This window comes from Cyprinodon tularosa, unplaced genomic scaffold (assembly GCF_016077235.1).
Source record: "Cyprinodon tularosa strain WSP-4 unplaced genomic scaffold, ASM1607723v1 ctg366, whole genome shotgun sequence".
NCBI lineage: Eukaryota > Metazoa > Chordata > Actinopteri > Cyprinodontiformes > Cyprinodontidae > Cyprinodon > Cyprinodon tularosa.
The window spans coordinates 59,936-85,163 of NW_024039081.1; the positions used below are offsets into that span (position 1 = coordinate 59,936).

Consider the following 25,228-nt stretch of genomic DNA (forward strand, 5'->3'; position numbering starts at 1 on the left):
TCCTAATACGGAGTCAATTATGTTCCAATATTTACTTCTAATATGGAGTCAATTATGTTCCAATGTTTACTAATAATATGGAGTGAATTATGTTCCAATATTTAATCCTAAAATGGAGTCAATTATGTTCCAGTATTTAATCCTAATATGGAGTCAATTATGTTCCAATATTTAATCCTAATATGGAGTCAATTATGTTCCAATATTTAATCCTAATATGGAGTCAATTATGATCCAATATTTAATCCTATTATGGAGTCAATTATGTTCCAATATTTAATCCTAATATGGAGTCAATTATGTTCCAATATTTAATCCTAATATGGAGTCAATTATGTTCCAATATTTAATCCTAATATGGAGTCAATTATGTTCCAATATTTAATCCCAATATGGAGTCAATTATGTTCCAATATTTAATCCTAATATGGAGTCAATTATGTTCCAATATTTAATCCTAATATGGAGTCAATTATGTTCCAGTATTTAATCCTAATATGGAGTCAATTATGTTCCAATATTTAATCCTAATATGGAGTCAATTATGATTCAATATTTAATCCTATTATGGAGTCAATTATATTCCAATATTTAATCCTAATATGGAGTGAATTATGTTCCAATATTTAATCCTAATATGGAGTCAATTATGTTCCAATATTTAATCCTAATTATGGAGTCAATTATATTCCAATATTTAATCCTAAAATGGAGTGAATTATGTTCCAATATTCTAATCCTAACTAGTGTCACACTGATACCAGTATCAGGCGGCGCCCCGATCCAGCACTAAAATGGTGGTATCGGTATCGGCGTGTGCCAACCAATAGGGCACCGATACCATTTTGAGAGCCAAAAGTTTCTTCAACTATTGTCGCCCATTCCAGGTAGGCAATAAAAAGTTCTACTGGATCCACTTTGTATTAGTCTTTTTCCTGCTCCACAAAGGTAGGCAGCAGCTTTACTAAGCCATGATGGCAATTATTTTACATCCAAGTAGGATGTAGTTCTTCATATATACACATCAATTTGAAACAGATGGTATCAGCCAATACCGCACAGCCAGGTATCGGTATGAGGGGCCAAAAATCAGAATCGGAGCAACACTAATCCTAACATGGATGTTCTTGTGGAATTATGCCCCATTAGAATGATGGAACATAATTCTAATCCTAGTAAGGAGTGAATTGTGTTCCATCATTCTAATCCCATATGGAGTGAATTATGTGAATTATTGTAATCATATTCTAAGATCGGTCAGAGTAGAAGGGTTAGAGTAGAAGGTGTCTGGGTGCGTTTCTCACGTTTGAAAGGTAGTCTCTCTCCCAGGCTCGGCCGAGTCCCCAGTCCTTCCTCTCTCCGCTCAGAGAGGTCAGCGCTGCCACTTTAGCTCGAACCTCCAACATCTCAGACGGAGGGATGTTCTTCACGATCTGCCTCGCCCACCACCTGACCAGGAGCCGATCAAAACACAAATGCAAAAACGTTCTCATGTCAGCTTACTTTCACTACCCTTTTTAATTCCTTTTATATATTCATCATAAATCCTTCCTAATTTAAGTTTTTTTTTTTATGAATACACAAAAAAAAGAGTTTTGCAGCTGCTCATTTGAAATTGACCATGTGATCAGAGAAAAAAAAAATCAAAATTTGAAGTTCTTTGCCTTTAAAAAGTATGGAATAAATGTTGTTCCATAATTGTTGCAAATAATACATTTTATAAATGGAAATTTGGAAAAGATCCAATCCAAAAATGCAACTTTAAAAACGTCTTTATAAAAAAAAAAATGTTTTGAGGTTAACTTTGCTCTTAAAAAATAAAAAGTAAAAAGTAAAATTAGAAAATAATACATGAAAGAAAATCAGAAAAATATTAAATCTGAGTAGACAGCACAGTTACTGTGGTTTTTTTTTTTTTTTCACACTTTTTTTTTTTCTTTTTTTTTTTACAAATTTTATATTTAAAAAAATGTTTTCAAAGTTTTCTTTTCAGATTTAGTTATACTAATTACATTATTTTAAATTGGACCACATTCTGCTCACTTTAAGTCCAACACCAATCTGTTCTTGACTAAAAATATTTGGTTAGAGCAGAACATCCATGCAGACCAATGAAAAATGTGAAAAGAGAAACTTGAAAAAGTCATTTTTTTTCTTGAAAAAAATGCATTTGTTCTTGAATTGAGAAGGTAAACGAGACATTTTGCCAATAGAATATAACAATTTACCTTTAAAATAAGAAAACACAATTGCATTGTCTGATTTCAAGTGCATTTTCTCTAAATATCTTATTTTGAGAGAAAAAACACTCATTCATTGGCAAATCATCTCATTTACCTGCTCAAATTAAGGGTAAATACACTTAATTTAAGAAATATTCACTTATTTCTAGATCGTTTTTCCAGTGCAACACAAAATTTAGCTCTGAAATAGCATTAATTCTGTACTTATCATCTTTAATGTTAGTATATTGATGTGCATAATTAACCACAGTATTTTTGTTGATAATTAATTCTTAATATATATGAAAAAATGTAAATGTTTTAGATATTCCACCTGAGAGTTTTACTGCTGCCACCGTCTGTAGGTGTGGCCAATGGTTGGCTAAAGGCTGAGACAGTGTCGCAGACAGGAGGCCTCTGATTGGTCAATTCTACATCCACTCTACATCATGCGTATTTCCTGTTTGGTTCCTTACAGGCTTGTTTTGTTTGTCTGACCGCCATATTGGAAAACGACTGGTGAAGATGGACCAGCTAGCAGAGCGAGGTGCGTGAGAACGCTGGGAGCCTTTTTCCACCTGGATCCCCGCTCTTTTTGGCCCTCATGTCCCTCCGTTGTCGCACACTCTTGCCCCCACTTCCTCACCGCCTCGGCCGTATCTAGACCCACAGCTAGTTCCTGATTGGCCCTCTTGCATCGTGGCGTGGAATAACAGCGCAGACCACGCTTCAATATTGGACATAAATCAAAAATATCTGCGATGAGCTCACTGCGACACACTTCTGCAGGGGGGTAACCAGCCTTTAAGGGGGGCCATGGCCTACCCCTGCCCCCCCATCTACCTCCGCCCCTGCATCCACCTTAAAACTGTTATTTTTTTATATCCAAGGAAGAATGGCCGGTCAGCAGAATGAAAATAGTTTGGGTTCCTGATGATCTACTGCTGCAGCACAGAAGAAGATACATTCCTTGTACACATGGGCGGTTCTAGACAGGGGCCAATGGGGGCCAGTGCCCCTGTAGATCATGTCATGGCCCCTGCACTGAAGACATAATACTCAAAGAAATTCTAATGATGCACGTGAACAGACATGGTTACTGATAGGTCCTTTGGATCTATTTAATTTCTTTTTTTTTCTTTACAAATTATGTTTTACTAATTATTTAAAAATAATAAGAGGACAGCTTCATGGGTATTGAGATAGGATCCCGGTTTTCATCTGCTAAATGTTGTTTTCAAAACAAATTAAAAAAAAGCTCTAATTTTTGCAGCTGAATTTATATTTTTTTCTTGATTTCTTATTCTGATTCTATAGACAATGGTCATTTTAACTTAAATAAAGCCCAAAATATGTAAAAATTCCTAAATTATGAATGTATATTGTCCTAATAAGAAATATAATTTTAATTAAATATAACTGAATAGAAATTTCACTTCATTCAGCTCTCTTAATATATTTAAACCCTTTGCCCTGTTTTTTTATTTCATGCTTTTCTGGGCCCCCATGAAAACACACTGGCCCCCTCCTGGCCCCCTGGTTCATTTGGTCTAGAACCGCCACTGCTTGGACAGAAAGTGATTTTCCTGCCATGCTTTGTCCGGTTGGAGTCTTGTTGTTAAACACACCAAGGAGCCTCTGATCCTTTCTGATCATCTGATGTAAATTCTCATGTATCTCTGGACTCTATTGTCTTCCAGTGAAGTTTCCATTCTCACCTGCGATGTAGCGCGGTGGTGATCTTGTGAAACTGGGCCAGAGCTGCGGGCGGCACCGGCCACTCCACGCTCTTCCCGTAGTCCGGCATCGTGCGCACGCCCGCAAACCTCCGCTCCACCTCCCAGAAGTGGGCCTTCACTTTGTAGCGCTTGTAGCAGCCCATGATGGCGTAGATGGCTCGCATCCGCCGGCACCTGAGACGAGCGAGAGCGCCTCGCCACACCTGGAAAACAAGAGGAAACGGGTTTCCCAGACTACTTCAAAGCATGCTGGTGAAGATTCTTACTCAACCGAGTCGTAGTTATTCCAAAAAAGTTAAAAAAAAAACAATCCACTGGACTTTGTTTCCAAGTTTAAAGACGTTTCTCTTCCATCCAGGAAACGTTTTCAATTCAAAATGTCAGAAATAGCGTTGAGTTCCAGGTTAGATACATGCAAATTGTAACGGATGAACGGGCCCCCCCTTTGGAATGGGGGTCGTTTGGCTTCTTTGTTAGCCTGCAATGCCCCATACCTGTCTATGTCTCTAAAAGGGGGGTTGATAAAGGGAATTGCTGGCCTGGCTGATTAGCCAAGGTCTTCTGTTCCCCTGTACTGGGGTTGGGGCTGCAATGATAGCGGGAAGGGATCAAATTGTAGCAGTTGAGTTGAATCCTCGCCGCTATCATCAGGAAGCAAAACGTCTTCAAACTTGGAAACAAAGTCCAGTGGATCGTTTTTTAACCTTTTGTGGAATCAGGATGGGCAATACCCGGCAGTTGCCTAGGGCCCCAAAATCCTGGAGGCCCCATAAAACTCTGTTTACATGTGTGGTTAATACAACTATTCCTTAATTATGTTTTTGATAACAATCCTTCGGCTAAAATGCCATCAGAACGCTGATAATATTAAGTGTGTCTCAGCCCCCCCCTTCAGTGTCCACCATATTGGATCAGTCCATTTGCTGCACATGTTCAGAAAGGTCCAAACAGACAGCAGCAAACCATCTGAAAACAAACCATGCAAAGAGCAGTGTTGCCAACTTAGCGCTTTAGTCGCTATATTTAGCCACTTTTCAGACCCCTCTAGCACTTTGATTTCTAAAAAGCTCCTAGCGCCAAATCTAGAGACTTTTTTCTGCTTCTGGAGACTTTGGAGACAACATCTAAAAGCAGCGAACTCTGCTCTCCAGAGCGAGTAGATTGGTAACCCCGCCTCCTGCTCTCCTCTATCTTGTCTGCTGTCATGATTCATGCAGCTATTATTTCATCCAAATGAAACATGGAGAACAGATAAGCAGATCATGGCTTGTCTACAGTGAAAAGAAGGACTGGGTTATTTACTTTGGCCTTTTTGGAAACACAGGAAGGAGCAATCAGCTAAGTGAGCTTAGTGCTTGGAAAAAATCTTTCATTCCTTTAGAGACAGCATGAAAAGTCAGCTGAGTACAAAACATAGAGAGGAAAACAAGAAGAAAAGGGACAAGAAGAGAGGGACACAACCTAGAACAGATAATGGATGTCTATTCTATTAACATTTCTCTATCTGGAGAATGGGGCTGTTTTATGTGCTGTCTTCTCCATTAAAAGGGCCCCCTGCCTGTCTTTGCCTAGGGCCCCAAATTTCCTAAATCCTTCCCTGTTGGGAATACTTTAAAGTAAGTCAGGAAGGCGAGGAGGGAACGATGATCCACCGAGTCACAGTCATTACGGTGGTCTGGAGCTCATTCATTTACCAATTATTGGTACAAGGATTCAAACCGGCAGGTGAGTCATTTATTTTTATAATTAGACTGAATCAAAACGGAAATAAATTTTCTCAGATTATAAAACTTTACAGAGTAAATCAGGTCTGCATCGTCTGACTGGTGCTTCCTCATTAAAAACAAGCACAGGTTTTTAAAAAACTGCACTGATATTAGTGATCTGAAGTGACCCTGATGATGATGATGATGATGATGATGATGGTGATGAAGGTGTGAGGGCTCACCTTCTGCAGGAAGAGCACCAGGATGGGGATGAGGGTGGCTCTCTCCTGCTCCAGGGTAAACAGAGTCCGCGGCGTTCGCACGAACAGCTTCGTGTGGCCGTACGCCACGTCGCCCTGGAAACCGTGCTGCGTGATGATGGCCTCCACAGCCTCCCGGTCTGTGGCCATCAGGTGGTTGGGCCAGGTGTACTCGCAGGTCATTTTATACCTGAGGAGTGACGGATTCAATTAGTGATTATAGAAATAATACATGAAACTAAAGAAAAGTTTTCTGAGCTGGTGAAAGAAAAGTGAAATGGCGTGCTCAAAGATGACCCTGCACATTTAGAGGATGTTTGGCTCAACCTGCTGCTGTGAAGCAGGATTCTCCACCATGAACAGAATCAACAATAAATCTGGATCCAGGCTCAAAATGAGCTCCTTGATATGTGCTTGAGAATGGCTTAGTCTCCGGTTAAACCCAGGTTTAAAGCCTTGCAGGGCAGCCTAAAGCCCACTGCCAGCCACTGCTTTTCTTTGATTGAAAATGTTTTATTTGATAGAAGTTCAGTCTTTTTTGTTTAAAGAAACTTATTGATTCTATTGTTTGTTTGTTTAAAGCAACTTCTTTTTTAATTGAATAATAAAGACACAAATGTCCCACCCATTATATGGTCCAATCAAAAAACAACGTTACTTCAATTAAAAAAGTTGCTTTAAACAAAAAAGACTGCACTTCTATAAAATAAAATATTTTCAATTAAAGAAAAGCAGTGTTCAAATGTACGGAGCCCCTAAAGGGACATGAAGGGGAAAAAAAGAACTTTTAGTACTTTTGCGAGATCTCACAAAAGTATTGCGGGATTTCGCAAAGGTTAATTTTTTGCAAGATCTCGCAAAACTATTGCGTGATCTGGCAAAAGTATTGCCAGATCTCGCAAAAAATAAACTTTTGCAAGATCCCGCAATACTTTTGCCAGATCTCGCAAAACTATTGCGTGATCTGGCAAAAGTATTGCAAGATCCTGCAATACTTTTGCAGGATCTCGCAATACTTTTGCCAGATCCCGCAATACTTTTGCGAGATCTGGCAAAAGTATTGCGGGATCTTGCAAAAGTTTATTTTTTGCGAGATCTGGCAATACTTTTGCCAGATCACGCAATAGTTTTGCGAGATCTGGCAAAAATATTGCGGGATCTTGCAAAAGTTTATTTTTTGCGAGATCTTGCAATACTTTTGCAGGATCTCGCAATAGTTTTGCGAGATCTGGCAAAAGTATTGCGGGATCTTGCAAAAGTTTATTTTTTGCAAGATCTCGCAATATTTTTGCCAGATCCTGGAATACTTTTGCGAGATCTCGCAAAACTATTGCGGGATCTGGCAAAAGTTTATTTTTTCCCTCCATGTCCCTTTAGGCACTCCGTACAAATGTACTTTTTTAAGTCTCAAATATATTTTTGCATTCAAATATTTTTTTCTTTGATTGAAAAGTTTTTTTTTCATTGAAGTGAAGATTTTTTTAATTGAAAATATATTTTTTGATTGAAGCAACCTTTTTTTTTGATTGAATAATAAAGAAACAAATCTACCTTCATATGTTACCCCTGGTTTATAATATTGGCTGTAACACTATAGTGAGACATTTGTGTCAATAATGTTCTAGGTTAGGTAATTCTGCGTGGCTGGAGGGGGGGGCCCCAGATCAAATTCTGCTTAGGGCCCCCAAGAGGCTCAGGCGGCACTGAGGTCGGTCATGCGCCTCACCTCTGTAGGAAGCGCGGGTACTGCTGCCTGTAGGCGAAGCCGGCCCTGCGAACCATCACGTTCTCCAGCAGGCCGAGGTAGGCCACCTGGTGCTGACAGCGCGCGTCGTCAAACAGAACCGGTGACTTCATCTCGTTGGGTTTTATGCATCGCACGTAGTACGGCTCCTTAAAGAAATAAAACACACAAAGCAAAGCAAGGATGTTAGACATGTGGAAAAGCAGCAAAACCTCACAAAGTGTGAGAAAACTGAAGGCTGAGTGTCTTCCAGCGCATCCAGCCCTGCTGTTTGTTCATAAATAAACTGGAGCTCTGCTGTAAAGACGGCGAGGCTCAGGCTGAGCGCGCTGACCTGCATCAGATGCTACAGCTGAGCCTCATCTCAGATGCAGCTCTGCAGCTTAATTAGCTGTAGATCAAACCGCACAGAAGACGGAACAACAACAACCAACATGGAGGAAAAAACCTGGCAGGTATGAGGGAGAAATGACGTGAGGAACATCTGCACAAACACCTGTGCACCCGGCAGAGCGCCGTGTTCCACCAACCTGACCTGCATGAAAATAAAGCTCTCCAGAAGAGCTTCCTGCATTTCTTGACCTCAGAAACATCAAGACGAAAAGCTACAACAGCTGACAGCAGGTCAGCCCTAAATAACAGCAGGAAATGTCAGACTTTGGTCCGTCAGATGAGATCAGCCCGCAGAGGAGAGGTGAGCTCTGCGTCCTCCACACAGCAGGGCAAGATGAAGATAAAACAAGCCGGAATAAAGGTCCTCTCAGACATCAGGACGTGTGACGGACACGTTATTGTCGGATGGCTGATTTCCTGCTGTTTCTGTCAATTCTTAAACATTTTCAGCACCACTTTCTGGAAAATAACACGACTGAAACAGCCGAAATCCGACTTTAATGTCTATTGCTTCCCTTTAGTTTCATCCCTGAGGTGAATAAATAGATTCAATATAAAACTCTGGATTTAAAAGAGCAGTCCAATGTTTTCATTTGAATTAAAACCATAATTAAAGCTGCAGGACCTGACAGCCATTCTTTTCTCGGGCCAGCTCCAAACTGGCCGTCCATCATTCAGCAGAGAGACGGATTTTTACCCAGAGGAGAACATCCCAGGGAAATTATGGTAATGTTAAAGGTCACAGGTCACGACCCTGAACCAGTTCGGCTGTTTGGAAACAAGATGGCAGCAGGACTGAGTTGCATCTGGATAAAGGACAAGAGTTCTGGGATTACATCCCCCCGGTTTTTTTTAAAAAACCCCGGGGGGCCGGAAAAAAAAATTAAAAACCCCGGCCGGAAGGGGGGGAAAAAAAAGGTCATCCAAAAACCCGGGGCCCCCCCGGGGGTTTCCCCCCCCACCGAAGAAAAAAAACCCCCAAAAAAAATTTTTTTAAAAAAAAAAGGGGGGGGGGGTTTTTTGGAAACCCCCCAAAAAAAAAAAAGGGGGGGGTTTTCCCCAAAAAAAAAAAAAGGGGGGGCCCAAAAAGGGAAAAAAAAAGGGTTTTTTTGGGGGGGTTTAAAAAAAATTTGGGTTTTTTTTCCCGGGGTTTTCCCCAAAAAATTTTCCCCTTTTTTAAAAACAGGGGAAAAAAAAAAAAAAAACCCCCCCCTTTTTTTTTTCCCCCAAAAAATTTTTAAAAAACCAAAAACCCTTGGTTTTTTTTTTTTTTTTAAAATTTAAAAACCCCCTTTTTTTTTTGGGGCCCCCCCAAAAATTTTTTTTTTTTTTTTCCCCTTTTTTTTTTTTTAAAAAAAAAAAAATTAAATTAAAAATTTTTGAACCCGGGGGTTTTTTAAAAAAAAAAAAAAAGGTTTCCCCCAAAAAAAAGGGGGGGAAAAATTTTAAACCCCGGGGGGCCGGGAAAAAAAAAAAAAAAAAATTTTTTTCCCTTTTAAAGGGGAAAATTTTTTGTTTTTAAAAAAAGGGGGGGGGCCCGTTTAAAAAAGGGGCCGGGGGGGTTTAAAAAAAAACCCCCCTTTTTTTTTTTTTTCCCCCCCAAAAAAGGGGGGAAAAAAAGGGCCCGGGTTTTTTTTAAAAAAAGGGAAAAAAAAAGGAACAATTTTGGGGTTTTTTTTCCCCCCCCTTTTGGGTTTTTTGGGGGGGGCCCAAAAAAAAATTTTTCCCCCCCCGGCCCTTTTCCCCCCAAAAAGGGGGGGGGGGAAAAAAAAATTTAAAAAAAAGGGGGGAAAAAAAGGGGGGAAAACCCTTTGGGGGGGGGGGGCCCCCAAGGGACCCTTTTTCCCCCCCCCGGGGTTTCAAGGGGGAAAAAATTTTTTTGGGGGGGGAAAAAGGGGGGGAAAAAAAAAAAAACCCCAAAAAAAGGGGGGGGAAGGGGGAAAAAAAGGGGGAAAAAATTTTTTAAGGGGGTTTGGGGGGTTTTTTTTGGGGGTTAAAGGGGGGGGGGGGGTTTTAAAAAAGGGGGGAAAAAAGGGGGGGGTTGGGGGGGGGGGGGTTTTTGGGGTTTGGGGGAAAAGGGGGGGGGTTTTTTGGGGGATGGGGGGGGGGGGGGTTTTTTTGGGGGTTTTTTTTGGGGGGGGGGGGGGGGGGGGGGATGGATGGATTGGGGTGGGGGGGGGGGGGGGGGGGATGGGATGGGGGGGGATGGGGGGGGGGGGGGGGGGATGAAGGGGGGGGTGGGGGGGGGGATGGATGGATGATGGATGGATGGATTGGGGGGGGGGGGGGGGGGGGGGGTTTTTTTTTTGGGTGGAAGGGATGGGGGGAAAGGGGGGGGGGGGGGGGTTTTTTTGGGGGGGTTTTTTTTTTTAAAAAAAAGGATTGGGGGATTGGGGGGGGGGGAAAGATGGAAGGGGATTTTTGGGGGGGGGGGAAGGATGGGGGGGGAAAAAGGGTTTGGGTGGATGAAGGAAGGGGGGGGGGGGGGGGGATGGATGGATGATGGATGGTTTAAAGGGGGGGGGGGGGGAAAAAAGGGGGGGGGGGGGGGGGAAAGGGGATGGATGGAAGGGGATGGATGGGGGGTTTTTTTTTTGGGGGGGGGGGATTTGGGGGGGGGGGGGGGGGGGGGGGGGGGGGGAAAAAGGGGGGGGGGGGGGGGGGGGTGGGGGGGGGGGGGGGGGGGGGGGGATGGTGGGGGGGAAAGGATGATGGGGGGTTGGGGTTTTTGGGTGGGGGGGGGGGGGGGGGGGATTAAGGAAGGAAAAGGGTGGGTGGAAAGGGGGAAGGGGGGGGGATGGTTTTTGGGGGGGGGGGGGGGGGAAAAAAAAAAGGGGGGGGGGGGGGGGGGATGGAAGGATGGGGAAAAGGGGGGGGGGGGGATGGAAGGGGGGGGGGGGGATGGATGAAGGATGGAAATTTTGGGGGGGGGGAAGGAAAAGGGGGAAAAAAAGGGGGGGGGGGATGGGGGGGGGTTTTGGATGGATGGGGTTAAAAAAAAAAAAAAAAAATTTCCCCGGGGGGGGGGGGTTTTATGGAAGTTGGGTTTTAAGGTGGATGGATTGGGAAAGGATGGGGGAAATTTTAAAAAATGATGGAAGGGAAGGTTTTGGGGGGTTGGATTGGGGTTTATGATGGATTTGGGTTTTTAAAAAAAATTTAAAGGGGGTGGAAGGATTTTTAAAAAAAGGGATGGAAGGGGGGGGGGGGGGGGGGGGTAAAAAGGGGGGGGGTTTTTTGGGGAAAATTTGGGGGAAGGGGGGGGGGGGGGGGGGAAAATTGGGGGGGGGATTTTTTTAAGGGGGAAAAAGGGGGGGAAAAAGGATTTTGGGGGGGGGAAGGGGGTGGGGGGGTTTGGGGGAAAGGGGGGGATGGAATTTTTGGAAAAATGGGGAAGGGGGTGGGGGGGGGGAAAAAAGGGGGGGGTTTTTTTTTTTTTGGGGGAAAAATTTATTATTTTTAGGATGGTTTTATTTATTCCAATTTTTTTTTTTTTATTTTTTATGGATTGGGGGGGGGGTTTGGAATTTTTTAAAAAATTTTTTTTTTTTTTAAAAAATTTTTTTCGGATGGCTGGGGGGTTTTTTTTTTTTTTTGGGGGGGTTTTTAAAAAAAGGGGGGGGGGTTTTTTTTTTTTTATTGGGGGGGGGGGGGGGGAAAATTTTTGGGGGGGTTAAAGGGAAATTTGGGGGAAAGGGGGGAAAAAGGGGGAAAAAAATTTGGGTTATTATGGGGGGGTTTATTATTTTTAAAAAATTTGGGATTTTTTTTTTAAAAATTTTTTTTAAAAAAAGGGGGTTTTTAAAAAATAAAATTAAGGTAAGGGGGGTTTTTTTATTAAAAGGGGGGTTTTTTTAAAAAAAAATTTTTAAAAATTAAATTTTTTTTAAAAGGGGAAAGGGTTTTTTTGGGGGGGGGTTTTTTTTTTTTGGAAAAAGGGGGTTTTTTTTTTTAAAAAATTTTTTTTTCCCTTTTAAAAGGGGGGGGAAAAAAATTTTTTTTTTTTTGGGGGTTTTTTTTTTTTAAAAAAAAATTTTTTTTTCCCGGATTTTTTTTTTTTTTTTTTTTTAAAAAAAAAAAAAGATTTGGGGGAAAAAGGTTTTTGGAAATTTTTTTTTTGGGGGGGGGTTTTTTTTTGGGGGGGTTTTTTAAAAAAAATTAATTTTTTTTAAAAAAAATTAAAATTTTTAAAATTGGGATTTTTTTTGGGGGGGGGGGGGGGGGGGGTTTTTTTTTTTTTTTTTTTTTTTTTTGGGGAAAAAGGGTTTTTTTTTTTTTTAAAAAATTTTTTGGATTTTTTTGGGGGGGGGGTTTTTTCCCCCCAAAAAAAATTGGGGGGTTTTTTTTTTTTTTTTAAATTTTATGGGGGGGGTTTTTTAATTATTATTTTGTTATTATTATATTATTTAAAATTTTTGGAATATTGGGGGGATTATTTATGGAAAAATTAAATTTTTTTTTGGGGGGGGGGTTTTTTAAAAAATTATTTTTTTTTTTTTTTTAAAGGGGGGGATTTAAAAAAAAAAATAAAGGGGGGTTTTTTTATTTGGGGTTATTGGGTTTAAATTTTTAATTTAAAAAATTTTTTTTTTTGGGGGGGGGGGTTATTTTTTTTTTTTATTTATTTTTTTTTTTAAAAAAAAAAAAAAAAAAAAAAAAAAAAGGGGGGGAAAAAAAAAAATTATTTTTAAAAGGGGGGGGGGTTTTTTTTTTTTTTATTTTTTTTTATTTATTAATTATTTAAAATTGGGGAAACATTTTTAAAAATTATATTATTCCCAAAAAAAAAAATTTTTTTTTTAATTTTATTATGGGTTTTTTTTAAAAAAAAAAAAAAAAATTTTTTTTTTTTTTTTTTTTAAAAAGGGGGGGGGTTTTTTTTTTTTTTTTATTTTTTAAAAATTTTTTTTAAAATTAAATTTTAAAATTTATGGTTATTCCAAAAAGGGGGGGAAAAAATTAATGGGGGTTTTTTTTTTTTTTTTTTTTTTTGGGGGGGGGGTTAAAGGGGGTTTTTTTTATTTTTTAAAAAAATTTGGGAAAAATTTTTTTGGGGGGAAAATTAAATGGGAAAAAAAAAAGGGGGGGGCCCCCCCCCCCCAAAAAAAAAAAAATTTTTTTTTGGGTTTTTTTTTGGGGGGGGGGAAAAAAAAAATTATTTTTGGGGGGGGATTTTTGGGGGTTTTTTTGGGGGTTTTTATTATTATTTTTTAAAAAATTATTTTGGGGGGGGAAAAAAAAAAAAAAGGGGTTTTGGGTTTTTAAAAATTTAAAGGGGTTTTTTTTTTTTTTGGGGTTTTGGGGGGGTTTTTTATGGATTTTAAAATTTTTTTAAAAAAGGGGGGGGAAAATTTTTTTTAAAAAATTTTTTTTTTGGAAAAATTTTTTAAAATGGGTTTTAAATTATAAAAAGGGGTTTTTGGGGGATTGGGGGGATTTTTTTAAAAAAAAAAAAGGGGGGGGTTTTTTAAATTATTTTTTTTTTAAAAAAAAAAATTTTTAAAAATTTTTTTTTTAAAAAATTTTTTTTTATTTTAAAATTTTTAAAAAAATTTTTTTTTAAAAAATTTTTTATTAAGGGGGGGGGGGGGTTTTTTTTTTTTTTTTTTTTTTTTTTATTAATTTTTTTTAATTTATTGGGGGGAAAAGGGGGGAAAAAATTTTTTTATTATATTATTATAAAAAATTTTTTTTTAAAAAAAAAAAGGGGGGGGGGGGTTTTTTTTTTAAAAAATTTTTTTTTTTTTTTAAAAAAATTATGGATTGGGTTAAAAAAAAAAAAAATTTTTTTTAGGGGGAAAAAAAAGGGGGGGGGGGGTTTTTTTTTAAAAAATTTAAAATATTAAAGGGGTTATTATTTTTCCCCGGGGGGTTTTTTTTTGGGGTTTTTTTTTTTTGGGGGGGGGGGGGTTTTTTTTTTTTTTTTTTTTTTGGGGGGTTTTTTAAAAAAGGGGGGGGGGGGAAAAAAAAAAAAAGGGGGGGGGGTTTTTTTTTATTATTGGGGGAAAAGGGGTAATGGATTTCAAAGGGGGGGAAAAAGGGAAGGAAAAATTTTTGGGGGGGGGGGGTTTTTAAAAATTTTTTTGGGGTTTTTGGGGGGGGGAAAAAAGGGGGATGGTTTAGGGGGGGGGGGGGGGTTTAAAAAAATTTAAAAGGGTTTTAATGGGGGTTTTTTTTATGGAAAATTTTTTTTTTAAAAAAAATTTGGGGAAAATTTTTATTGGGGAAAAAAAAAATTATTATGGGGGATGGGGGGGGAAAATTTTGGGGGTTTTTTTTTGGGGGGGGGGGGTTTATTAAATGGGGAAAAGGGGTTTTTAAAAAAAAAAATTTTTTTTTAAAAATTTGGTTATTTTTAAAATTTTTTTTAAAAATTTTTTTGGGTTTTTTAAATTTTTTTGGGGGGGGGGGGGGGGAAAAAATTTTTTTTGGGGGGGGGTTTGGGGGGGGGGGAAAAGGGGGAAAAAAAGGGGGGGGGGGTTTTTTTTTTTTTGGGGGGGAAAATTATGGGAAACCCGGGGGGGGGGTTTTTGGGGGGGGTTTTTTTGGGGGTTATGGGCCCAAAATTTTTAAAGGGGTTTTTTTGGGGATTATTGGGGTTTTTTTTTAAAAGGGGTTTTTTTGGGGAAAAAAAAATTTTTTTTTTTTTTTTTTTTTTTTTATTTTTTAAAAATTAAAATTTTTTTTTTTTTTGGGGGGGGGGTTTTAAGGTTTTTTTTTTTAAAAAAAGGGGGGGGGGGGAAAATTTAAAATTTTTTTTTTTTTAAAAAATTTTTGGGGTTATTTTTATTTGGGGGTTTGGGGGGGAAAAGAATTTTAAGGGACATTTTTTTGGAAAAATGGATGGGTTTTTTAAAAATTAAAAAATTTTTTTTTTTTGGGGTTTTTTTTTAAAGGGGTTTGGGGTTTAGGGGGGGAAAAAATTTTTTTAAAAAAATTATTTTTTTTTTATTTTTTTTGGGGGGGGGGAAATTATGTAAAATTTTTTTTTTTTTATTTTTATTTTTTAAAATTTTTTTTTTTTTGGATTGGGGGAAAATTTATTTGGGGGAAAGGGGGGAATATTTTGGGGGGGATTTGGGGGTTTTTTTTTTAAAAAGGGGGGGGTTTTTTGGGGGGGGGGGGGGGTTTTTTTTTTGGGAAAAATTTTTAAAAATATTTATGGAAGGGGGGAAAAAAAAATGGGGGAAAAAATTTTTAAAATTTTTTTTTGGGGGGAAAATTTTTTTTTTTTTTTTTTTGGGGGGGGGGGGGGGGGTTTATTTTAAATTTTTGGATTATTTTATTATTTAAAAAATTTTTAAAAAAAATTTTTTTTTTTTTTTTGGGGGAAAATTTTTTTATTAAATTAATTGGGTTTTTGGGGGGGGGGAAATTTTTGGGGGGGGGGATGGATTATTTTTAAAATTTTTTTATTATTTATTCCCTTAATGGGTTTTTAAAAGGGGGGGTTTTTTTTTTTAAAAAGGGGGTTTTTTTTCCTTTTTTAAAAAAGGGGGGGGGTTTTTTTTTATTTTAAAAATTTTTTAAAAAATTATTTTTTTAAAAAATTTTTTTTTAAAAAAAAATTTAAAAATTATTATGGATTGGGGGGGAAAGGGGGAAAAGGGGGAAAAAGGGGGGGGGGGGCCCCAAAGGGGGGGGGGGAAAAAAGGGGGGTTTTTTTTTGGGGGTTTTTTTTAAAAAAGGAAGGGGGGAAAAAAAATGGATTAATTTGGGGTTTTTTTAAAGGGGAAATATTTTTTTATTATTTATTTATTTTTTTTTTAAAAAGGGTTAAACCCCCAAAAAAAAATTTTTTTTGGGGGTTTTTTTGGGGGGGGGGAAAGGGGGGAAAAAAAGGGGGGGGTTTTTTTTTTTTTTTTTTGGGGGTTTTTTTTAAAAAAACCCCCTAAGGGGTTTTTTGGGGGGGGGTTTTATTAAAATTTTTATTAAAATTTTAAAAAATTTTTTTTTTAAAAAAAACCCCCTTTTTTTTTTTTAAAAAGGGGGTTTTTTATTATTTTTAAAAAAAAATTTTTTTTTTGGTTTTTTGGGGGGGTTTTAAAAAGGGGGGCCCGGGGGGGGAAAAAATATTAAGGGGGTTTTTTTTTTTTTTTTGGAAAAAAAATTATGGATTTTTGGGGGGTTTTAAAATTTTTTTTTTTTGGGGGGGGGGGGGGGGGGGGGGTTTTTTTTAAAGGGATGGTTTATTTATTATTTTAAAAGGATTGGGGGGAAAAAAAAAAGGGGGGGGGGGGTTTTTTATAATTGGGAAATTAAAAAGGGGGGGGGGGGGGATTTGGGGAAAAGGGGGATGTTTAAAAAAGGGGGGGGGGTTTTTTTTTTGGGGGGTTTTTTTAAAATTTATTTATGGGAAAGGATTATTAAAAAAAAATTTTTTTTTGGGAAGGATTATTATGGGTTTTTTTGGGGGGGTTTTTTTTGGGGGGGGAAAAAAAGGGGTTTTTTTTAAAAAGGGGGAAAAATTTGGATTAAAAATTTTTAAAAAAATGGAAAGGGGGTTTTTTTTTTTTTGGGGGGGTTATTTTTTAAAAAAGGGGGGCCTTTTTTGGGGTTTATTTGGAAATATTTGGGGGGGGGGGGGGTTTTTTTTTTTTTTAAAAAAAGGGGGAAAAAGGGGGGGATTTTTAAAAAATTTTTAAAAAAATATTTTTAAAAGGGGGTTTTTTGGGGGGGGGGAAAAGGGGGGGGAAAAAAGGGGGGTTTTTTTTAAAAGGGGGGTTTAAGGTTTTGGGGGGGTTTTTTTTTTTTTTTTAAAAAAAATTTTTTTTTTTAAAAAAAAAAAGGGGGGGGGAAAAAAAAAAAGGGGGGAAAAATTTTTTTTTTTTGGGTTATTTTTTTTTTTAAAATTGGGAAGGAATTTTTTTTTGGGGGGGGGGGGGGGTATTTTTAAAAATGGGGGGGGGGGGGGGGGGTTTTTTTTTTTTTTTGGGGGGTTTTTTTAAAAAATTTTTAAAAAATTTAAAATTTTTTATTATTAAAGGGAAAAAAATTTTTTTTTTTTGGGGGAAAAATTTGCTTTTTTATTATTATGGAATTTTATTTTGGGGGAAAGGGGGTTTTTTTTTTTTGGGGGGGGTTTTTTGGGTTTTTTTGGGGTTTTTTTAAAAAAAAATTTATGGGTTTTAAAATGGAAGGGGGGGTTTTGGGGGGTTTTTTTTTTATTTGGGGGAAAAAAATTTTTGGGGGGTTTTTTTTTTTTTGGGGGGGGGGTTTTTTTTTTTTTTTAGGGGGGGAAAAAAAAAAAAGGGGGGGGGGGGGTTTTAAAAATTTTTTTTTTTTTTTTGGGGGGGAAAAAAATTTTTTTAAAAAAGGGGGGGGAAAAAAAAGGGGGGGGGGGGGGGAAAAATTATTTGGGGGTTTTTAAATTTTTGGGGGGGGTTTTTAAAATTTTTTTGGGGGGGGTTTTTTTTTTTTTGGGGGGGAAAATTTTTTTTTTTTTGGGGAAAAAATTATGGTAAGGATTTTAAAAAAATTTTTTTTTTTTTGGAAAAATTTTTAAAATTTTTTTTTTTTTGGGGGGGGGGGGGTTTTTTTTATTATTAAAATTTTTTTTTATTTTATTATTATTATTTTATTTAAAAAGGGGGGGGGGGGGGTTTTTTTTTTTTTTTTTTTTGGGGGGGTTTTTTTTTGGGGGGGGTTTTTAAGGGGGGAAAGGATTCGGGCCCGTTTTTTTTTCCCAATTTTTTTTTTCCCTTTTTTTCCCCGGTTTTAAAAATTTTTAAAAAAATTTTTTAAAAAAATTTTTTAATTTTTGTTTTTCCCCCCCAAAAACATTCTTTTAATTTTTGGGGGGCCCCTTTTTAAAAGGGCCCCCCGGAAAACCCCAAAAAAAAATTTTTTGGGGGGGTTTTTAAAAAAAAATTTAAAAAAAAAAAAAAAAACCCTTTAACCGGGGCCCCCCCCCCAAAAACAACCCCCACCGCGGGGAAAATTTTTAAAATTTTTTCCCCCCCAAGCCCACAAAACCCCCCCCAAATCCCAAAATTTTTTTTTTTCCCCCCCACTTTAAATTTTTCCCGGGGTTTTTTTTTAAAAAAAAATTTTCCTTTTAAAAAGGAAAAGGGGAGTTGAATTTTTTAAAAATTTTTAAAAATTTTTTAAAAATTTTAAAAATTTTTAAAAAAAAGGGTTTTTAAAAAAAAAGGGGGGGGGAAAAAAACCCTTAAAATTTTTTAAAAAAACCCCCCCCCAAAAACCCCCAAAAAAAACCCCCCCCCCCCCCCCATGAAGAAAAAGGGGCCCCGGGCCCCCCCCCCACCCCCCCCTCCCCCCCCCACCTTTTTTCCCCCCCCCGGGTAAAACCCCCAAACCCAAAAAACCCCCCCGGGCCCCAAAAGGGGGCCGGGAAAACCCAAAAAGGGGGCCCCCTTTTCCCCCCGGGGGGTTTTCCCCGGGGCCCCCCGGGGGGGGCCCCCCCCGGGGGGGGGGAAAAAAAAAAAGGGGGGAAATTTCCCCCCAAAAACCCCCGGGAAAAAAAAGGGGAATTTAAAAAACAAAAACCTTTTTTCCCCCCCCCAAAAAAAAAAAAAAAAAAAAAGGGGCCCCGGGGGGGGTTTTTTGAAGGGGAAGGGAAAGGGAAAAAAAAAAGTTTAAAAAAAAAGGGGGAAAAGGGGGGGGGAAAAAAAAAGGGGGGCAGGGGTGGGAAAAAAAAAAGGGAAAAAAGGGGGAAAAAAAAATCCCAAAAAGGGGGAAAAAAAACCCCCCAAAAAAAGGGGGGGAAAAAAACCCCAAAAAAATGGGGCCCCCCCAAAAAAAAAAAAAACCCCCTTTGCCCAAAAATCCCCAAAATTTTTTTTGGGGGGGAATTTTGCCCCCCCCCCCTTTAAAAAATTGGCCCCAAAAATTTTAAATTCCCAAAAATTTCCAAAAAAAAATTTTTTTTTGGAAAAAATTTTGGGGGGAAAAAAAAAAAAGAAAAAAAAAAAAACAAAAAAAAGGAAAAATTTTTTTTGGGGGGGGGGGCCCCCAAAAGGGGGGCCCCCCCCCCCGGGGGGGGAAAAAAAAGGGGCCCGGGGAAAAAAAAAGAAATTTTTTTTTAAAAAAAAATTTTTAAAAAAAGGGGGGAAAAAAAATTTTTTTTTTGGGGGGGGTTTTTAAAAAATTAATTTTTTTTGGGGGGGGGGGGGTTTTTTTTGGGGAAAAAAAAGGGGGGGGGGGGGGGAAAAAAAAAAAAAATTTTTTTTTTTTCCCCGGGGGGGGGGCCGGTTTAATAAAGGCCCCGGGGGGGAAAAGGGAAACCAAAAACCCGGGGGTTTTTTGGGGGGGGGGGGGGGGGGGGAAAAAAAAATTTTTTTTAAAAGAACCCCTTTTTTCCTTTTTTTTGAAAAAAAAAAAACCCCCCCCCAAAAAAAAAAAAATTAAAAAGGGAAAAAGGGGGGGCAAAAACCCCAAAATTTTTTTTTCCCCCCGGGTTTTTAAAAAAACCAAGGGGGCCCCCAAAAAAAAAATTTTTAAAAAAAAAAAAACCCTTTTTTTAAAAAATTTTTTTTTTTCCCCCTTTTTTTTTTTTTTAAAAAAGAAAAAAAAAAAACCCCATTGGGGGTTTTTTTTTTTTGGGAATTTTTATTTTAAAAAAAAAAAATTTAAAAAAAAATTTAAAAAAAAATTTTAAAAAAAAAAAATTTTTTTTTTTTTTAAAATTTTTTTTTTTTTTTGGTTTTTAAAAAAATTTTTTTTTTTTTCCTTTTAAAAAACCCAAAAACCAAAAAAAGGGTTAAAAGGGGGGTTTTGGGGAAAAACCCCCCCGGGGGGGGAAAAAAAAAAAAAAATTTCCCCAAAAAAAAAAAGGGCCCGGGGAAAAAAAAAATTTTTTGGGGGCTTTTTCCTTTTCCCCTTTTTTTTCCTTTTTTTTTTAAAAAAAAAAAAATTTTTTTTAAAAAAATTTTTTTTTTGGTTTTTGGGGTTTTTTTGTTTTTCCAAAAAAAGAAAAAAATTTTCTTTTTAAAAACCCCCCCCCCCAAAAAAACCTTTTTTTAAAATTTTTTTTTTTAAACATAAAAAATTTTTTAGAGGGGGGGTTTTTTCCCCCCCTTTTAAAAAAGGGGAATTTGGAAAAATTTTCCCCTTTGGGGAAAAAAATTTTTTTTTTGGGGGGGCCCCCTTTTTTAAAAAAAAAAAAGGGAAAAAAAAATTTTTTTTTTTAAAAAATTAAAAATTTTTTTTGGGGGTTTTTTTAAAATTTTTTGGTTTTAAAAATTTTTTTCCCTTTTAAAAAAAGGGGAAAAAATTTTTCCCCAAAAAGGGGGGGGGCCCCCCAAAAAAAAGGGGTTTTTTTTCCCCCCAAAAAGGGGTTCCCCTTTTTTGGGGCCCCCCAAAAAAACCCCCTTTTTTGAGTTTTATGTTTTCGTTTCGTTTTAACCTAATACTATATAGTGCGTAATCTAAAGAAAGAAACAACTAAAATGCAGATACATATGGTTTAATAATATTTTGCAGGATTGCTCTGAGCACGTCTCATGATGTCAGAGAAACAGTTTAACGAAGAAAATGTAAAAAGCGTCAAAATTGTCTCACAAAAGTCACAAAACATTTTTTAAATATGTGTATTAACATTCTTTATTGAGTTAAAATACATTGTGTCCATAAATAATGTAAATATGGTGCTAAAACTACTTATTTATATCCTTCACTCACTAAAGAACGCTAATACACATGAGTAAAAAATGGCAGATTTAGGAAATTTGGGGCCCTAGGCAAAGACAGGCATGGGCCCCTTTTATTGGAGAAGACAACACATAAAACAGAGCCATTCTCCAGATAGAGAAATGTTAATAGAATAGACATCCAGTATCTGTTCTAGGTTGTGTCCCTCTCTTCTTGTCCCTTTTCTTCTTGTTTTCCTCTCTATGTTTTGTACTCAGCTGACTTTTCATGCTGTCTCTAAAGGAATGAAAGATTTTTTCCAAGCACTAAGCTCACTTAGCTGATTGCTCCTTCCTGTGTTTCCAAAAAGGCCAAAGTAAATAACCCAGTCCTTCTTTTCACTGTAGACAAGCCATGATCTGCTTATCTGTTCTCCATGTTTCATTTGGATGAAATAATAGCTGCATGAATCATGACAGCAGACAAGATAGAGGAGAGCAGGAGGCGGGGTTACCAATCTACTCGCTCTGGAGAGCAGAGTTCGCTGCTTTTAGATGTTGTCTCCAAAGTCTCCAGTAGCAGAAAAAAGTCTCTAGATTTGGCGCTAGGAGCTTTTTAGAAATCAAAGTGCTAGAGGGGTCTGAAAAGTGGCTATTTATAGCGACTAAAGCGCTAAGTTGGCAACACTGCTCTTTGCATGGTTTGTTTTCAAATGGTTTGCTGCTGTCTGTTTGGACCTTTCTGAACATGTGCAGCAAATGGACTGATCCAAGATGGTGGACACTGAAGGGGGGGGGGGGGCTGAGACACACTTAATATTATCAGCGTTCTGATGGCATTTTAACATTTTAACAGTACATGTAAAGTAAACAGAGTTTTATGGGGCCCCCAGGAACTTGGGGCCCTAGTATTGCCTAGAGGTAGAAGGTCAGGAAAAGAGTAGTTAGCATCTCTGCAGACCCCACACACCCTGGACATGCTTTAACCTTCAGGGCAGCGCTGCAGAGCACAGTTGACTCTCTGAGGGACACAATGAAGCTTTTAAAGTCTGCTGCTCCATGAAACAATTGAAAAAGGGACAAAGTTTCTATTGTTTCAGACCTTTTTGGCTAATCGAGCTGGTTTTGATCGTTTGATATAATCTCATTCATGTTTTATACATTTAACTGGATAAACAGACTATAAGAAATAGTGACCATGAACTCAATTTAGCCCTTTTAAAATAATTTGCCCTCCTTTCCTCAGCAGTAACCTTTGGTTTCATTTCATTCCACTGTTCCTTGTTCTCTGATCAGAGCACGGTCGGCATCTGATCTGAGCAGCAGCTGTTTCTCAGACGTATTTCGTTTTTCCAGATTTAAGAGAATCCCCCGCCACAGTGATTACTGCATCTCAGACTAAACTGTCTTATCAGCTCCCCCTCCCCCTCTCGTGCTCCCTTGACATATTAACGTCCTTCCTGTAGCTGGATTCAGGGCGGTACACGTGAGCGGAGGGGATCTTCCGAGAGCAAAGCCAAGTGACGGCTGACTGCTGGCCAGGAGGCCTCATCTGGCCGCTGCCTCGCTCAAATCCACCAAAACACTGAATAAGTGGAGCAGCGTTAAAGAGAAAAGGCTGTTTTAAACCCACAGACTGAGAATCATTAATTAGATGGAATAAATAGGGATGAAACATAAAAGACTCTAATATTAGACCCATTGATATAAATTACTGGACAGAAAAATCCTTTGTTACAGGAGACCCCAAAAAATACAGTTAAATACGACTCAAAATGTATTTAAAAATATGATTACATTTATTGTGAAAGAACAGAGAGACAGACAGGAAATATAAAATAACTCAAAGGTTGTATTTTAGAGTGGCTCAGGTTATCCTGAGCTATCTCTATAGTTCTGCTGCTATAGGCTTAGACTGCTGGAGGACATAGGGACCCCTTTTTCATCATTCTGCTTCATTCTATCTCTATTCTCCCACTCTGCAGAATCTGTTAGTTCAATCTCTAACGTTCTGCTCTCTCTGCTTTTTCTCATAGTAGCTTCATCTGGTCTGTTCCTGTTTGGCTGTGACTCCATCCTGGAGAGAAATATCAGCTGTGCTGCTGCCATCAACACCTTTGTTTCTAGATGTTGGAGCTTGGCCTGTTTTCCAGTGTAGTCCTGTTTCTCTGACTGTGACTAACTGGATGTGCTTTCTTCATCCTCTGACATGGGAGCTTGCTCGGAGCTCGTCTGCCTGGCTGTGTGTTTCCTGGACGGGGCCGCCTGTGGAGCTTGTTGACAGTTGCCTTTTGTATCTATGCTTCTTTTTCTATGTCTGCTTCTGTCTCCTTGAACCCCAGTGGGCTTCAGCAGATGGCCGCTCACACTGAGCCTGGTTCTGCTGGAGGTTTCTTCCTGTTCAAAGGGAGTTTTTCCTCTCCACTGTCGCTACAAGCATGCTTATTGTGAGGGATTGCTTTAGAGACAATGAATCGATGCAATCAACAAGTGACCTGAGATGACGTGTGTTGTGAATTGGCGCTATAGAAATAAACTGAACTGGATTGAATTGAATTGACTATTTTTTTTTGTTATTAAACTGAAACATTTGTTCACTTCATGCTATGTCTTTGTTTGCGTTTATTAAAAACTGTAAGCTTTCTTTCTCCTACAGTTCTAAGTTTTATTAGAACTGTAGATCACTTCATTTAATTAATATCAGTTGGTGTTCGACCTCACTGAGCTGTTGCTTTACTGGCTCTATTCAATAGCTGCGTATCGACTCCATCTGGCTTTCGTTCAGGTACACGGTTCTACCAGCAGATGGCGCCGCGTCTTTCTAAGTCTGCTCATCGGTCCTGTGCTGTAATTCTATTTATGCTCGAACAGGACTTTCTAAAAATCTTGCTTCACAGCATTGGATGCAGGTCCAGCAGATTCCATACTGCCATTAGACTGATGAATGTTTTCTAAAATGGATTATTTTATTGTATTTTATTATATTTATTATATTTTATCATTTTACATAAAAAAAACTAAAATATTAGAACTTTAAGTTTACAGTTTTAGTTCATATGTTTATATAACTGTTTTTATATATTTTGTTTTAAACAAAATTTATTTTTGTGTTACACTTGTGTAAACAAAATGACAAATAAATCTGTATAAGTCTATCTTCAGGACAGACGGTCGGTACGTATCACTGATTCCCAAAGTCGGGGTTCATGACCTCGTTTATGGTCACAGATCAACATTTTAGGGTCTTGAGATCCTTTAGAGGAATTAAACAAATGATAATAGTGAAGATTTTCATTTGTTTAAAGATATTTAAACAGAATTTACAAGTAATGTAAACATATTGGTTGTTGATGCTGTTTTTATTAATATTATATCTTCTGTATGGTTAGGAATGTTAGTAGTTTGGGTCATGTGACCATTCTGTGGGTCAGAAACAGTTTGGAAGCTCCTGGTGTATAAAACCTGATTTTATCAGGATCATAAAGCTGTTTGTACAGATTTAGAAAAGACCTATAACTGTCAAAGCAACAAGTCATCCAGTCTTTTAAAACCTATTTTGGTAACTTCTGATCCTCCTTCTGCAGCAGTGAAAAGCCATCAAGGCTCATGGCTGTCATGTGATCATCAGAACTGTAGTCACTGCAGAAAATCATCAGTTCCTCTTGTGTTTGAATCCTTCTTTTCTTTATAATCTTTTAAATCCTCTAGGTGCCAGGTGGGACGCAAATAAACCATATTATGAAAACTTTCCAGTTAGAACTATTCTTACATTCCTCTCAATTATACTGAATTTTAATTTAATGCTGCACTTTTTCACATAAAAATATATGAATGACATATGCACACCACCAGAACTGAACCCAAACCTCTCTAAAAACACCAAATTAAAATGATTATATAAGTTAAATCCGTGTCTTAATCCAGGTTTAATGCAAAGATGGCACCTTACCAGTCAAAGTAAGGTTTGCTTTAAACTTCCTTACATGAAAGTGGGAGGCCTCACAGACCTCTGCTAACTGGAGTTCATGGCGAACTCTGCTGACCCGGCAGAGCAGCCGGTCATCATTCAGCGGCGGCAGAAAGCAGAGCGACTCACGTGACGTCTCCAGCGTAGTGGCGGATGCGGAAGTGCTTCTGGAAGTCCATGGTTTTATCGGTGGGACTGAGCTGGAAGTCGGAGGGGAAACGGCGTGAAAACTTTTTATTTCTATCACATCTATCATTGCTGGTGTCAGTTTTAAGCAGAGTTGTTATAAAAATATTTTTGTAGAAGTTAGAGTATCAACTTAAGCTTTTTACTCCAGTTAATATGTAAAAGTACCATTTTTAAAACTATAAAGTATAAAAGTAATGCAGAAAAAATGTTAAGGACAGAAGCTTTACTGCTCTACCTCATTAAAGGAACATTTTTCTAATATTCTGGATGATAACTTCCTCAGACTTTATTTTCTTAGTTTTATAACTAATGGTAACAGTGTCACATTTAACTTTGCATCATCTTGATAAACTATTTATTTTGGTATGTGGTGAGCAACAAGTTGGGGCAGCACCGAGTCCAACCACAAAGAAATTAA

The 25,228-nt window shown here is 38.0% G+C and overlaps 1 protein-coding gene across 1 annotated transcript in view; it reads right to left on the reverse strand.

Moving 5' to 3' along the window:
• The window catches only part of myo1g (myosin IG), a 127,059-nt gene that overhangs the window by 55,168 nt on the left and 46,663 nt on the right, over positions 1–25,228 (reverse strand). Inside the window, exons 12-16 of the mRNA XM_038296050.1 lie at positions 24,751–24,821; positions 7,654–7,938; positions 5,910–6,117; positions 3,941–4,164; positions 1,305–1,449 (exon numbers count right to left, since the gene is read on the reverse strand). Coding sequence (XP_038151978.1) covers positions 1,305–1,449; positions 3,941–4,164; positions 5,910–6,117; positions 7,654–7,938; positions 24,751–24,821 — 933 coding nt within the window. The remainder of the gene's footprint in view (positions 1–1,304; positions 1,450–3,940; positions 4,165–5,909; positions 6,118–7,653; positions 7,939–24,750; positions 24,822–25,228) is intronic.